Raw genomic sequence first — 12406 nt, 5'->3', positions numbered from 1 at the left:
ATGAAGTGAGCTGTAGCTCACGAAAGCTTATGTTCAAATAAGTTAATTAGTGCACACTACTTATTATGCTCCTGATGCAGCTTGAAGTGTCTGCTTATGGCTTGATTAGTTTTCCAGATCTGAAGAAGAGCTCTTCGAAAGCTTTTCTCTCTCACCAACAGAAGTTGCTTCAATAAAAGATATCTCACCTACCTTCTCTCTAATATCCTAGGACTGACCTGGCTACAACTGCATGTGGCTTGATTAGACCTGTTCTCTATTTGGTGCCCCATCCTGTAAAGTCCTGACATTCCCACTGCAGACTGTGTATCAGATTGGCCCCTGGATGACTGCATCTGAAAACTGTTTTTAGTAGCTTCCACAATCTTTAATGTGTAATTGCCTAGAGGCCAATCTGATACAGTCTGCAGTGAGAATATCACCTGATGATGATAGTTGGTGAGACATCACCTATGATGATGTCACAACATTACCACACAAAATCATGGATGATTCATTATTACCGAACTTGGGCTCACTCTCCAGATTCAAGGTATCATAAGGTTGGCAAGGTTACTTATGCACTGGCAGAAGTGTACTACGGGTGCTCTTAATTAGAGGGAGCCATTTAAGATTCATCAAAAATGAAACTTTCTGTGGGAAAGGATTGGTTTGGAAAAAAGTTTAAAAAATTGGCTTTTCATATTGAAATGTAAACTAACTGATAATAAAAATAATTAAAAAGTTGAAAAAGTCAGTCAAAATGAATTTCAAAATTATCAAAATGAAATGTGTCGATTAAACTATCTGAAATTTTGTTCAGCTTTTCAGTTTGCAATTTTTTTTGAGATTTTTGTCTTTTTGTCCCAACTCAGAATGTAACAAATTTTCAATATCTCAAATTCCGATGAGATGCGAAAATCATTTCCTGCTCAGCTCTAAGTGCTCCCAGATAGAGTAAAAACATTTCACTTGTGTAGCGTCTCGCATCTGATGATCTCAAAGAACTTAAAAAACCTTAACAACAAAGCCATGTAATATACCAGCAAGGCAGAGCACTGTCCTTATATCCAATGTTACATATAGGACAGCTGAGGCAGAAACTGGTTGTGAGTTGCCCATAGTAACGGAATAAGATCATGGCATCACCAGAATGAGTCACTTGACTCATTACTATGGCAGGAAGAACATTATTCCCCTCCTCATAATGAAAGGCACTGTATATCATTAATACACTTTATAAAAGGAATAGAACTTCTTAGTATTTTATCCACTAGTTTGTTTAGAGTGATTTATATGCCTTTGTTCCTTTGGGCTTCCCATTCTGTCTTGTTCTCTGTGTCCATCTTGATTAGATGGTAAGCTGTTCAGGACAGGGACTACCTGTATTTTGTTGTTGTTGTGTAAATTGTTAGCACTAAAGAAATAATACATTATGATTAATTGAATTTAAAAGAGCTTGATGTTATTTATTCAGGAAAGAATGATTTTGACACATTTCTTTATTACGTGCAGAAGAGAAGAAAGCGAAGAGCACCAAAGTTGAAGAAAAAGTTAAAAAGGAAGTGAAAGATGGAAAAGCTGAATCAAAGACAGCTGAAAAAGGCAAGCAGACAGAAGCAAAAGTAGAGGACATTGGGTTAATAAAGGCCAAACCGAAAGTGAAGGAGGAGAAAGCAGTAAAGGCTGAAACAAAATCAGAAAAGAAAGGTAAACAAAACCAGGAGAAATCAGCTGAAGATCCTAAAAGAGTAGTGGGAAAGAAACAGAGACAGTGAAGTTAAAGCTGGCAGAGATCAAAGTCAAACTCCAGACATGGAAAAAAAATAATAGTATCTGCCAATCCCCATTGGGTTTCAGATCACTAAATGGAAACGAAACAAACAAAGAAGCTTAAGCTAAGCCGCCAGCATGACAACTGTTAGTGACACAGCTAAAGATTCATTTTGCATGTGAATGTTTCATTGAGAAAACAAGGACCAGTGTTCACAATTACTGAATATTTTACCTAAAATATACATTTTTAGACTTCTGAAAATAATTGTTAAAAGATTTGGAGGCCTAGGAAAAACATGGCTCCTTTCCTGACACTCATTATTTGTTGAGTTAGCATTTTTTACATTTGTTTACATTCCAGCTAAATTTAGTTTTCACATGAAACACTGGAACCTTTTAGGCATAATGGAACGTGAGGAGATTAAAGCAGCTTCCTGCACCCTGATTGTTTTGATCAGTGGGCTGATCCACCAAGGTGCTGTGCTTTTCCTGCAAGGCGTCAGTCACCTCAGTTCCTATTCACTGTGTTAGGAGCTTGGCACGTTGCAGGATGCACTCAACACTTTTTTCAGGCTCAGGCTCTGAGAAATTGGTTCAGATTCAAAGTGACGGCAGCATATCTGAGAACCCTGGTGAATATCGGATATTTCCAAATCAATTCACCTCCAGTGTGATGGCGTTACAAGGTGGAACCCCTGAAGTAAATCCTTCTTTCAATAGGAAACCTTCAATTAAAATGAATCTTTGGCCCTGAAGTATCAAGTATCAATGGAAAATTGCATCTTTATTTGAAATCCTGAGGGCATGTTTCTTGCACTGATATCATTGACAAAAATTTCCCATTGACATAAATGGGAACATGATCATCTTACTGTTTCATATACAACAGTAGTGTTATTTGTGTTATGGCAATTCAACATTATGACTGCATTTCCATTACAGAGCATTATTTTCAGGGGCAAAGTAACTAAAACAAAAAATTCCGAGGACTGAAATTTAGCATAAAATATCTCTACCTAGGAATAATTAAACATTTTTTGACTATTTTAAAATTACAGTAACATAAAGGGGAAAGAAACTAGTGCAGATCTGTTTTTGCCTTCCTCAGGTTAAAAAATGGTCTTTCATATACATGAAATGTTGCAGGCTTCTAATCAATAATGGACTAATGCCTTTAGGCCCTGATCTCAAACCCACTGAAGTCAATGGGAGCCCGTCTATTGCCTTCATTAGGCTTTGGATGGGCCCTTTGGGAGGATTCATTTTTCTTTCATGTGTCCTTTTCTTGTTTCAGAGAATATTTTTATTTTAGTGCATAGACTTAATGCACTTGTGCCAGCCAAATACTTTAAAGTCCCTAAGTGTTTGACAGATAGACTGTACCCAATCCGAATGGATTATTAGATTTTCAATCAAAATTATATCTTTATAAATTCATATGTAGAATTTTTTTAAGAAAATAGTTTTTCCAGCCACTTTTGGATTTATCAGATAAACATTTATTTTTTTGCGGTCCTTTACAGAATGATACAATAGACTTTAAAGGCTTCACAAGAACTGTTTATAGTCAAGGATCTTTGTACTCCATGGGAAGCTTGACCTGAATTCTACAGCAAGGGACTGGAATTCTGCAGCACTCCAGGGCAGTGGCAGGAAATCTTGCAGCAGCTTGAGATAAATTAAATATTGAGATTTGGGGGAATTAAGTATGAACATAAACAATACCATCAGCACTCTATAATTTCTGTTATGTAAGTTTCTAATTGAATTTATGTTGGTTCTACATTGTTAATTTTCAATAGCTTGCGTAATCTTTATTTTTTTTGGAAAACACATAATTACATAACAGAAGTTGTCAAAGCTGCTCGGTTTGATAGGTGAGTAGGGGATAAATGGGATTTTTTGTTTTGTTTGATCTCCTAGGTGAGGAAGGTTTGGAGGCGGTCTGGGATTATTGGAGAAGTATGCTAACTGGATGTTAGTCCTAAAATCATCAATGGTTAAACAATGTTGACATTTAAACTGTCATCATTAGCTTTCAAAATTAACATCTTTGAGATGAATGGGGCAGTTTACCTTTCCATTAGAGCTATTGTTTCAAGCTAACTGCAGACTTAAGCAGACATCCCTGCAATCAGTTTGCACTCAGTCCACAACTGAACGATTTTCTTCACCTCTGCAAATGTTAGAAACTTTGACCAAGGTTTTTCACAATGGGTGCCTAAAGTTGAAATCAATTGGTGCTAGCATTTCTTGGTCACTTTTTAGATTTAAAGTACATCTACACCACAAATGAAGGTGTGATAGCTTTAATCTAACAAGCACAGGTAACAAGACAGTATCAGTGAAGAAACAATGGCATGGAACCTGGCACAGGCCAGCAAACACAATATGTACCCAGAGCCCCTGATGGGCTCATACTAGGATAGCTAACCGTCACCAAAGCCTATGCCACCATGGCCTTACTACCGCTATTCCCCACACCAGCTAGATTAAGGCTAATGTGGGTATACCAATCTGCACTGCAATCACTCCTTAATGTATGATGTAGATATACCATGAGAAGCCTAATGCCAGGTATCCTGACCTTCTTAGTTTCATGTAAAAAAAAATTAAAGCTTAGTATCTGGAACATGATTCTGTGGCAACTTCCACAGCTGCTGAATTGCAGTGTACACAGGGCCCTGTTTATATTCCTGTTGAGTAAAAACTCTCTCTCTCTCTCTCTCTCTTTTTCTCTTTTATTGGACTTTGAAAAGTTCTAAAATCATATAAACAAAACACTCTATTAGAAAATGTTATTGAATGAGAAAATTTAACATGGAATATTATGGGGTCTAAGGAAGCCATTGGGTCTATCGGCAAAATCAGCTCCTCAGTTTACAGGTGGACTGAACTTTCATACATGCCTGTGAGAGTGAACTTTGGATTCTTCTGTTTAAAAGTAACCAGTGAATAAAAAATTTAAATTACTCACTAAGCCATGTTCAGAAATTGAAGATGACATGATATAAAGGTTCTGTCTTAAATCCACTGAAGTGAGGAAATTCAGAACTAAGAGTGTGCTCCTGCCATTACCTTTCCACTGTGAGTAGTCTCATTGACTTTAATGGAAGAACTCTGGTTCATAAGCAAAACTCTGGCTCACAAGCATAACACTTGATAGTGTTTGCCAGATTGGGCCCTAAAGTTGAAACCAGCACTGAAGGATTATGACTGTTGTTCTACTTCAAAGGCAGGAATAGCAGCATGGGGAGCTGTGCAGCTGGTGCTGGGTTAGTGGTGAATTCCACTTCCCTAACCTCCCCCACTTAGAACCTTAATACTCAAACTTTATGCAGGTGAATATCACCCCTAACTGAACTTCAATACCTGAACACAGAATGAGGAGTTAAAGACAGAGTTCCAGCTCTAACTCTGAAGTCTATGACCTGGTGGCCTGAAATAAGACCCTGAACAGTCGTGTGTGTGTGTGTGTGTGTGTGTGTGTGTGTGTGAGAGAGAGAGAGAGAGAGAGAGAGAGAGAGAGAGAGAGAGAATGAATTACTTTAAGGCTGGAAAAAAATATCCAGAGAAAACATCACAAAAATAGCCAAAAATGTGATTTGTCACTGCTAAGCTTTATCTTCATTGCTACATGGAAAAAAAGGCCTTTAAACGTAGTTTCCTCATTGCTCTTTTTCCTTTCTGCTCTGTTAGATCAATATGCGTTCTGTCGCTATGTGATTGACATGTTTGCGCAAGGGGATTTTTATACAGGTATTTTCATACATCGTTGAACTCTGTTCTACTAGTCTTTGTTTTTCTGAGAAGTTCTGCTTTTTATGCACTAAAGTTTGTTTTGTATTTTTTAAAGGCTGCAAAATGGCAACAGTGTGCAAATAGAATTTTTAAATAAAGCATAAGAACTAATGGCTGTACTATTAGAGCTTTTAACTTTTCATTCTGCAATTGCATGAATTAAAATTAAGGGTAATCAGAAAGTGTAGTCATGGGAAACTATAGCAAATGCTAAAATCTATCATAATCCCTTTGTGCCAAGAAAGGTGCAGGACAATGGAGTAATATCTTAATATGTTTTTTCCACAAACAATAACTCCAGGATACTTAATTTTCACAAGAACTGAAACTGTATTGAAAACCTTCATTGTTTTTAATGTATGAAATCTCTCATCTGATCTATCACTTTTTTTGCTTTATCTCCCCTCTGAGACACACACACTCATTTCTTCAAACACGCACTCATTTCGTAGCAAAATGAAGAGAGAACCATTGTTGATGACTGAGAACTGAGTTGGTCCCAGGGCATTAAGTCAGTTCAACTGTCCTAATCTTATTTAACTGATATTTTTTTCTAGAATCATGGTGCCAAGTGTACAATAGAAGTGGCACTATTTCAGAGAGGACATAATCTTAGAGAGAGGACACATACCCTTTAAATGAAACAAAATTTGCTGAAGTTTTTATGGGAACAGTCAACGTTTGAATATCCAGGGATATGAATTCAGTCAAGCTTTGTGTAACTGCTTATTTGTTCAAGAGGTTACACATCCATTTTAGACCTAGATTTATCAATTAGTGCTTTATGCATTGTCCCTGTTGTTTCGTTATTTGCCCTGAGGAATCTTCCTGACACAGGTGCTTTCCTTGTGGGGCTGAGCTGCCCCAGAAGGAGGCAGCTGGCAGTGAAGGGGCAGCAGCAGAAATGGAGGAATATGTGCAAGTTATCCTGCCTCATGCTAGGGAAAGGGAAGGGGTAGGGTGTTCAGTTCCCTGCAAAGTTCATAGGATTTTGGAGAAATGGGGAGAGGGTCTGTTTTGTTACTCCCCATCCCTCCTTTCTTTGTTGCCCCCCCCCCCCGCCGCTCCAAAAAAAAAATGAAGATGGGGAGAAGGCTAGCTGGAAAGAGAGCCTGTTCCCATTAAAAGACAGGAAAATATTACATTGGCCCAGGTCCTGTCAGGGAAAGCAGATCCAAGTGGAGGGCATTGGTCTGGAACTGCAATCACATTGACAAAAAGGTTAGCAAAACTTGATCATTGTTTGAGAGACCCTGATAAGTTTTAACATTAAGACAGCTTCATGGGGTTCTTCAAAATCTCACTTATGGCTCTCCTGGCATTTGCAAGGATGATTGCAGCTCCTTTTGCTTTGTCTGCTCCTCTTCAAGCCGAGCATCCTTCACAGAAGTTCTCCCCACGTTGATTGACACACCCCTGAGGCAGAGCAGGGTTGCCCTGTAAAGGAACTAGGGTTGTTGAGGTAAATTTGTTTTGACATTCCCAACATCCAGGAAGTTGGAAGGGTTAGGAGTGGGTGGAGAGGAAAGGGAGGCTGCATCAAGTAGAATTTTTGAAAATCCCCCAAATGTGGCATGATGCTACTCTGCCATGTTTGCCTCATGGCATTGTCTCAAAATATCATGATAGTCATACTGATGCAGCATCACAGTGTAAACATGTTTTTTGGGGGGGAGTCAGGTAGCTATACACTTTGAGCTTCTCTATGACTCTTACACTCATGAAGTTACTCTACAGCTCTTTAATGTTGACTATTGCCTTATTAAAGGGTGTCTAAGAGGGGATTCGTTCTGTACTCTATCCCTCACAACTGGTTGAGTGGCAATTACTTTTAGTCCTGCTGAATCTATTTACCACCTCAAGTACAACCCAGTGAATTTTAGCTATTAAGCAATTTTAATTATATCTGTGAATAGTAAAATAAGGCATTTCTCATAAAACAAGCCATTCCATTCACAGTCAGTGAAGAAAAATACTGAAACACCCAGCACATACCTCATTTCTTTCTGATGAGGTGTTTCAAGGTAAAGGTCAGATATGTTGAGTTCTGTACTCTCCACAAAAAGCATCCAGAATGGCACTACCAGCTGCAGCTCAAATAGTCTCTTCCTAAGCCAACATGTTCATTTCACAGTGGTCATTAGTTAGCTGTACCAGTCTTTTAAATTCCTTTTCTGTATAGAAATATAGAGTAATAATAGCGTCACATTATCAGTAACTTTAATGTCCTTATTATCTAATTAACCTTAAAACCTATTTTAATTAATCTCCACATGAGCTCATGTTTTAGAACATTGAATAGCTGATGTGTTATCCTAACCAGGGGATCTCAGCACAGTTAAACTAAGGAGTTTAACTGCAACTCCACCCAGCATAGCAGCACTCTCAGCCCAAAACTAATTTCTGTCAAATCCAATATTTATGTTTATGGAAGAGAAAAAAATGTGTTGAGTATTTATATGATGGAAGTTCCATGTCTGCTGAATTTGAACTTCCATCTACTTAGGTTTAGTGTGAGCAGAGTACTATCCTTAGATATTATGTGGACTACATGGATTCATAATAATAGTAAACATTATTATTGTTTAATAATATTTGTTGCTGCTTTAGAGGACTTCATTCATACCAACAGTGTTCCCAAATGGTCTATTTTTATTATAATAGGACATTTTTATGTACAGAAAAATATATAGTTTATTTAATATACCTGGTTAGGTGGCAAATATGTTAAGCACTGGCAATATAGAATGATTTCTGTTTTCTTAAAATTTTATACTAGAATGAACAGCGAAAAATGTACCCTTCAATATAGTTTGACAGTGTGACAAATAAATAAAAATTAAATAATACTAAGTCTTGAATTTAACCTCCTGACTGGCTATCTAAAGATATATTGGAAAATGTATGCCCTTTTTTACATCTGTGCAATCTCCCTGAAGTTTGTAAGGTGGCATTTTTGTAATGAGAGAGAAATATGGTCCCTTTTGTCAATTTCCTGTAGACTTTGCAGTTGGAGGCTTAGAAAGTGAGTGAAACTGACACTTCTGTTCTTGGTGAAACTAAAATATTTTGCCAAGATACATTCTCCCTCTCCCCCCCCCCCACCCCCGGTGGCTGCTCCCACTGTGCCTTAGCTGACTTCCCTGTGTTTCTATTGTAGTATGGCTATACCCCCAAACTGGTCAGTTGTTGCCCCAGTCAGTCACTGTCTTAGGTCCTAATCCTGATTCAATACTTCAAGAATTGCACTGCTGTCAGTTAGTAACTGAGGTTTCATCTATAGCTGCTCTAACCAGTTTCTAGTTTGTGCAGAATTTTTTAAAAAATGCCATAGATAGGAACATAGCACTCAGTCCAGCACAGCTGAAATCTATGGGAGTTTAGCCATTAATTTAACTGGGAGCTGGATCAGATCTCTATAGTAGCTATGTTGGACGAGACCAATGGTCCATCTTATGCAGTACCTTGTATCCAAAAATGATCTAGACTAAATATTTCTGAGAAAATTTGAGATCTACACATCTATCCGATTGTGTGCTACTGTATCACAGGGGGAAGTTCCTTCCTGACCTTAGTTGATGAGCTTGCTCCATGAAACATGAGAGTCTTTGTAAATGTCAGTGTCATATGTGTGTAGTGGGTCACTGTTTACTAGTGGATTTTACTGAATTTATTCACGCTGAGTAGCCTTTTCCTCCAAGAATATCCCATTGATCCTTGTTGGACTATCGTAGAATAAGGTGCTATTTAGCATAAATACAGGTCCATCATCTGGTCCTCAATAAATTGCTAAGGTAGAGTGGGTAACTACTTATAGTAGATGTCTAAAGGTGAATAGCACATGACAATTAAGGCCAAAAGTTTCAAACTCAAGTGCGTCTGAAGCTAGGTAGCTAAATATGTGGCTGTATTTTCAGAGATGCTGAGCAACATTAGTTCTCATTGGTTCTCTCTGTACCAGATTCCATTCAGGCCAGTGACTATCAGGCACAACGTAGTCCTCGTCGTATCGGGGTCCCACTGACTGTCAAAGGGTGGGTTACCTCCAGGACATCTGATGCACCTGAAATTAGTTTTATATTAATGGAGCTTTGTTCTGAATAACACCTTTGCTATTACTTACTCGGAGTTTTATATCACATCTGCTAGAGTTCATGTTCAGGGTTAGTAGCTTCACTTGGTTTGATTTCCCTTTTATTTTTATATCCTTACAGAGAGTGAAATCCTCACTCATGTGGATGGGCACTTGCGCACACATGTAGTCTAATGGATTGCTCTCTTAAAATGGAGCGGATTACTCCCCTTCATGCACTAGCGCTGCTCTGCTCTGTCCGGTGCCATGTCCTCACTTCAGCCTCACCTGCTTTTTTGCCTGCTTGTTCCCCATGGGGATGCGCCAATGGACATGTCATGTGCTCTGCAGAGTGCAGGGAGAACAAGGGTTGCTATAATGAAATGCCTTTGTGCAGTCACCCAAGGGGAGGGGTTTATTGTATTCCCCTCTGTCTCTGCATGCCCATGGCAATGCATGTCATAGATTCCAGGGCCACAAGGGACCACTGTGGTTATCTATTCTGACCTCCTGTATAGAAGAAGCCATAGAACTTCCCTGAATCAATTCCTGTTTGAAATAGAGCTGTCTAATTTGTGCACTGCAGAGGCGAAAGTGGTACTTCTCGATTCTGAGCTGCACCTCTCAGTAGGCAGAGCTGGAAGGGGAGCTAGGGGGAGATAGAAAATGTGCCTTTTTGCCACCTTTTGCAGCTTCAGGCTGCAAGGGTCTTTTTGGCTCTTGGTGTAAAATGGCACACTCCCAGGAGTTGCAATGATCTCCAAGGATCGCTGAAGGGCAGTAGATTCTGGCCAGACCCTCTTCCTCCACCGACACCCCCTCCCCCTTGTCTTTTGGATGTCTTGGACAGTGAAATCGAGCATGATGAAACTACCTCCAGCTTTACATGGCTTTTGTTTGTTTGAAACAAGTGTTTCATTGAGAACGCCAGAGACAATATTTTTCTTCTCTTCAAATGTATACTATATTGTTTCCTATCCACTTCCCCCACCCATCATATTAGAGCAGGCGTGGGCAAACTTTTTGGCCTGAGGGCCACATCGGGTTTCAGAAATCGTATGGAGGGCCGGGTAGGGGAGGCTGTGCCTCCCCAAACAGCCAGGCGTGGCCCAGCCCCTGCCCCATCCATTCCCCCCCCGCTGCTTCTCGCCCCCTGACGGCCCCCCCCAGGACCCCTGCCCCACCCAACCCACCCTGGGACCCCTGCCCCATCCATCCCCTTGCTCCCTGTCCCCTGACCGCCCCCGGAACCCCTGCCCCTGCCACTGCATCCAACCCCTCCTCTCAGTCCTGACTGCCCCCCCAGGACCCCTACCCCATCCAACCACCCCTGCTCCCTGTCCCCTGACTGCCCCCAGAACCCTCGCCCCTGACTGCCCCCTGACACCCCATCCAACTCCCCCTCCTTCCTGACCGCCCCCCCAGGACGCCTGCCCCCATTCAACCCCCCTGTTCCCCGCCCTCTGACCGCCCCGAATCCTATCCATACCCCTGACCACCATTCCGAACTCCCTTGCCCTCTGTCCAACCCCCCTTCCCCTCCTCCCTGCCCCCTTATCATGCTGCCTGGAGCACCAGTGGCTGGTGATGCTACAGCCGCGCCACCCGGCTGGAGCCAGCCACACACCGCAAGCACAGAGCACCAGGTCAGGCAGGGCTCTGCGGCTGCAGTGCCCCCATTGCGCCGGTGGTGCACTGAGCTGAGGCTGCGGGGAAGGGGGAATAGCGGGGGAGGGGCCGGGGACTAGCCTTCCAGGCCAAGAGTTCAGGAGCCAGGCAGGAGGGTCCCGCGGGCCAGGTGTGGCCTGCGAGCAGCAGTTTGCCCACCTCTGTATTAGAGAGTGACTAAAGCAGATGCGGGGCCTGGCAGATGGCTGACTGGGAGCAGGGCTTAACGGGGGAGGCTAAGACCTATACAATGAACGGCAAACTTCCTCCCTGCATTTTTCTTTTGAAAATGTGAATGATCGTTGAGAACTTCCAAATCTTCTCTTGCAGGGAGCAGTTGCGTTCCCCTAATTTGCAAAGGCCTCACTAGACTCATCTCCTTGAATAAGTAGGTAGCTGTACATCAATTTCCAAAGAATGCTGGATTGATGGAGCACTTGTTGATGTATTTGCTCCTGCTGATGACATAATTGGGGATGATTTGATGACACAAAGCTGTCTTTTACTCCTCTAGGAACCTGCTGGGATAATTCTGAACACACTCTAAAATAGTCTGAAAGGGAAGAAATACTAAAGAGTAATTTAAATACCTACATGAGAAGCACGGAAAATTAAGGCTTAATCATTGAATAATTTCTGTCTAATTAGGTGTTATTTATTAATGAGCCATTCTTGCAATAATTTCAGCTGTCAGAACCAAATATTCTCTTTTTAAATTTCTGATTTAATTATGCAAAAACCTAGAGAAGCTATTTAAACTGGGTTCTTCTCTCTGACGCCCTGCAAAGGCTGTATCTGCTTGGGAGGTCTCTCACATGACATAGATCCCTTAATGGAACATTATCAGTGCATGATCCCCACACCATCCCACAGAGACAAAACAGACACCCATTATTCCCTGCTTATGTCATTCCATCTTGAATCCAAGCCAGATGCTAGCACGCTAGGCCATAACTATCAGCACTCCCATGGCACTGCTGTGTAACGATGCCAAAATTCCCTAAATTACTTTCACTGTTTCAGAAGCAACTACGCAGGGAATCTTTCACATCCTGCTTCCATAGAGGAGAACTGCTCTCTTGCTTTAATAGTTCACTCTGAGAAGTTCAG

The 12406-nt window shown here is 41.0% G+C and overlaps 1 protein-coding gene and 1 long non-coding RNA gene across 31 annotated transcripts in view; one reads left to right on the top strand and one right to left on the bottom strand.

Moving 5' to 3' along the window:
* Positions 1–12406, top strand: part of TRDN (triadin) — a 303373-nt gene that overhangs the window by 113292 nt on the left and 177675 nt on the right. For 24 of the 25 annotated variants that reach the window (XM_074948360.1, XM_074948348.1, XM_074948350.1 and 21 more), the window contains 2 exons: positions 1495–1689; positions 5455–5514. In XM_074948360.1, the coding sequence (XP_074804461.1) occupies positions 1495–1689; positions 5455–5514 (255 nt within the window). The remainder of the gene's footprint in view (positions 1–1494; positions 1690–5454; positions 5515–12406) is intronic. The other variant, XM_074948349.1, reaches the window with a different exon arrangement.
* The window catches only part of LOC141984880 (uncharacterized), a 33297-nt gene continuing 23594 nt past the window's right edge, over positions 2704–12406 (bottom strand). For all 6 annotated transcript variants that reach the window (XR_012638833.1, XR_012638831.1, XR_012638830.1 and 3 more), the window contains 2 exons: positions 7552–7730; positions 2704–6993 (listed from right to left, as the gene is read on the bottom strand). This is a non-coding gene — a long non-coding RNA (uncharacterized LOC141984880). The remainder of the gene's footprint in view (positions 6994–7551; positions 7731–12406) is intronic.

The sequence above is a fragment of the Natator depressus genome, chromosome 3, assembly GCF_965152275.1.
Source record: "Natator depressus isolate rNatDep1 chromosome 3, rNatDep2.hap1, whole genome shotgun sequence".
NCBI classification, from domain to species: domain Eukaryota; kingdom Metazoa; phylum Chordata; order Testudines; family Cheloniidae; genus Natator; species Natator depressus.
Note: the sequence above shows the minus strand (reverse complement) of the source record. Positions and strands in the feature narration are given on the sequence as shown.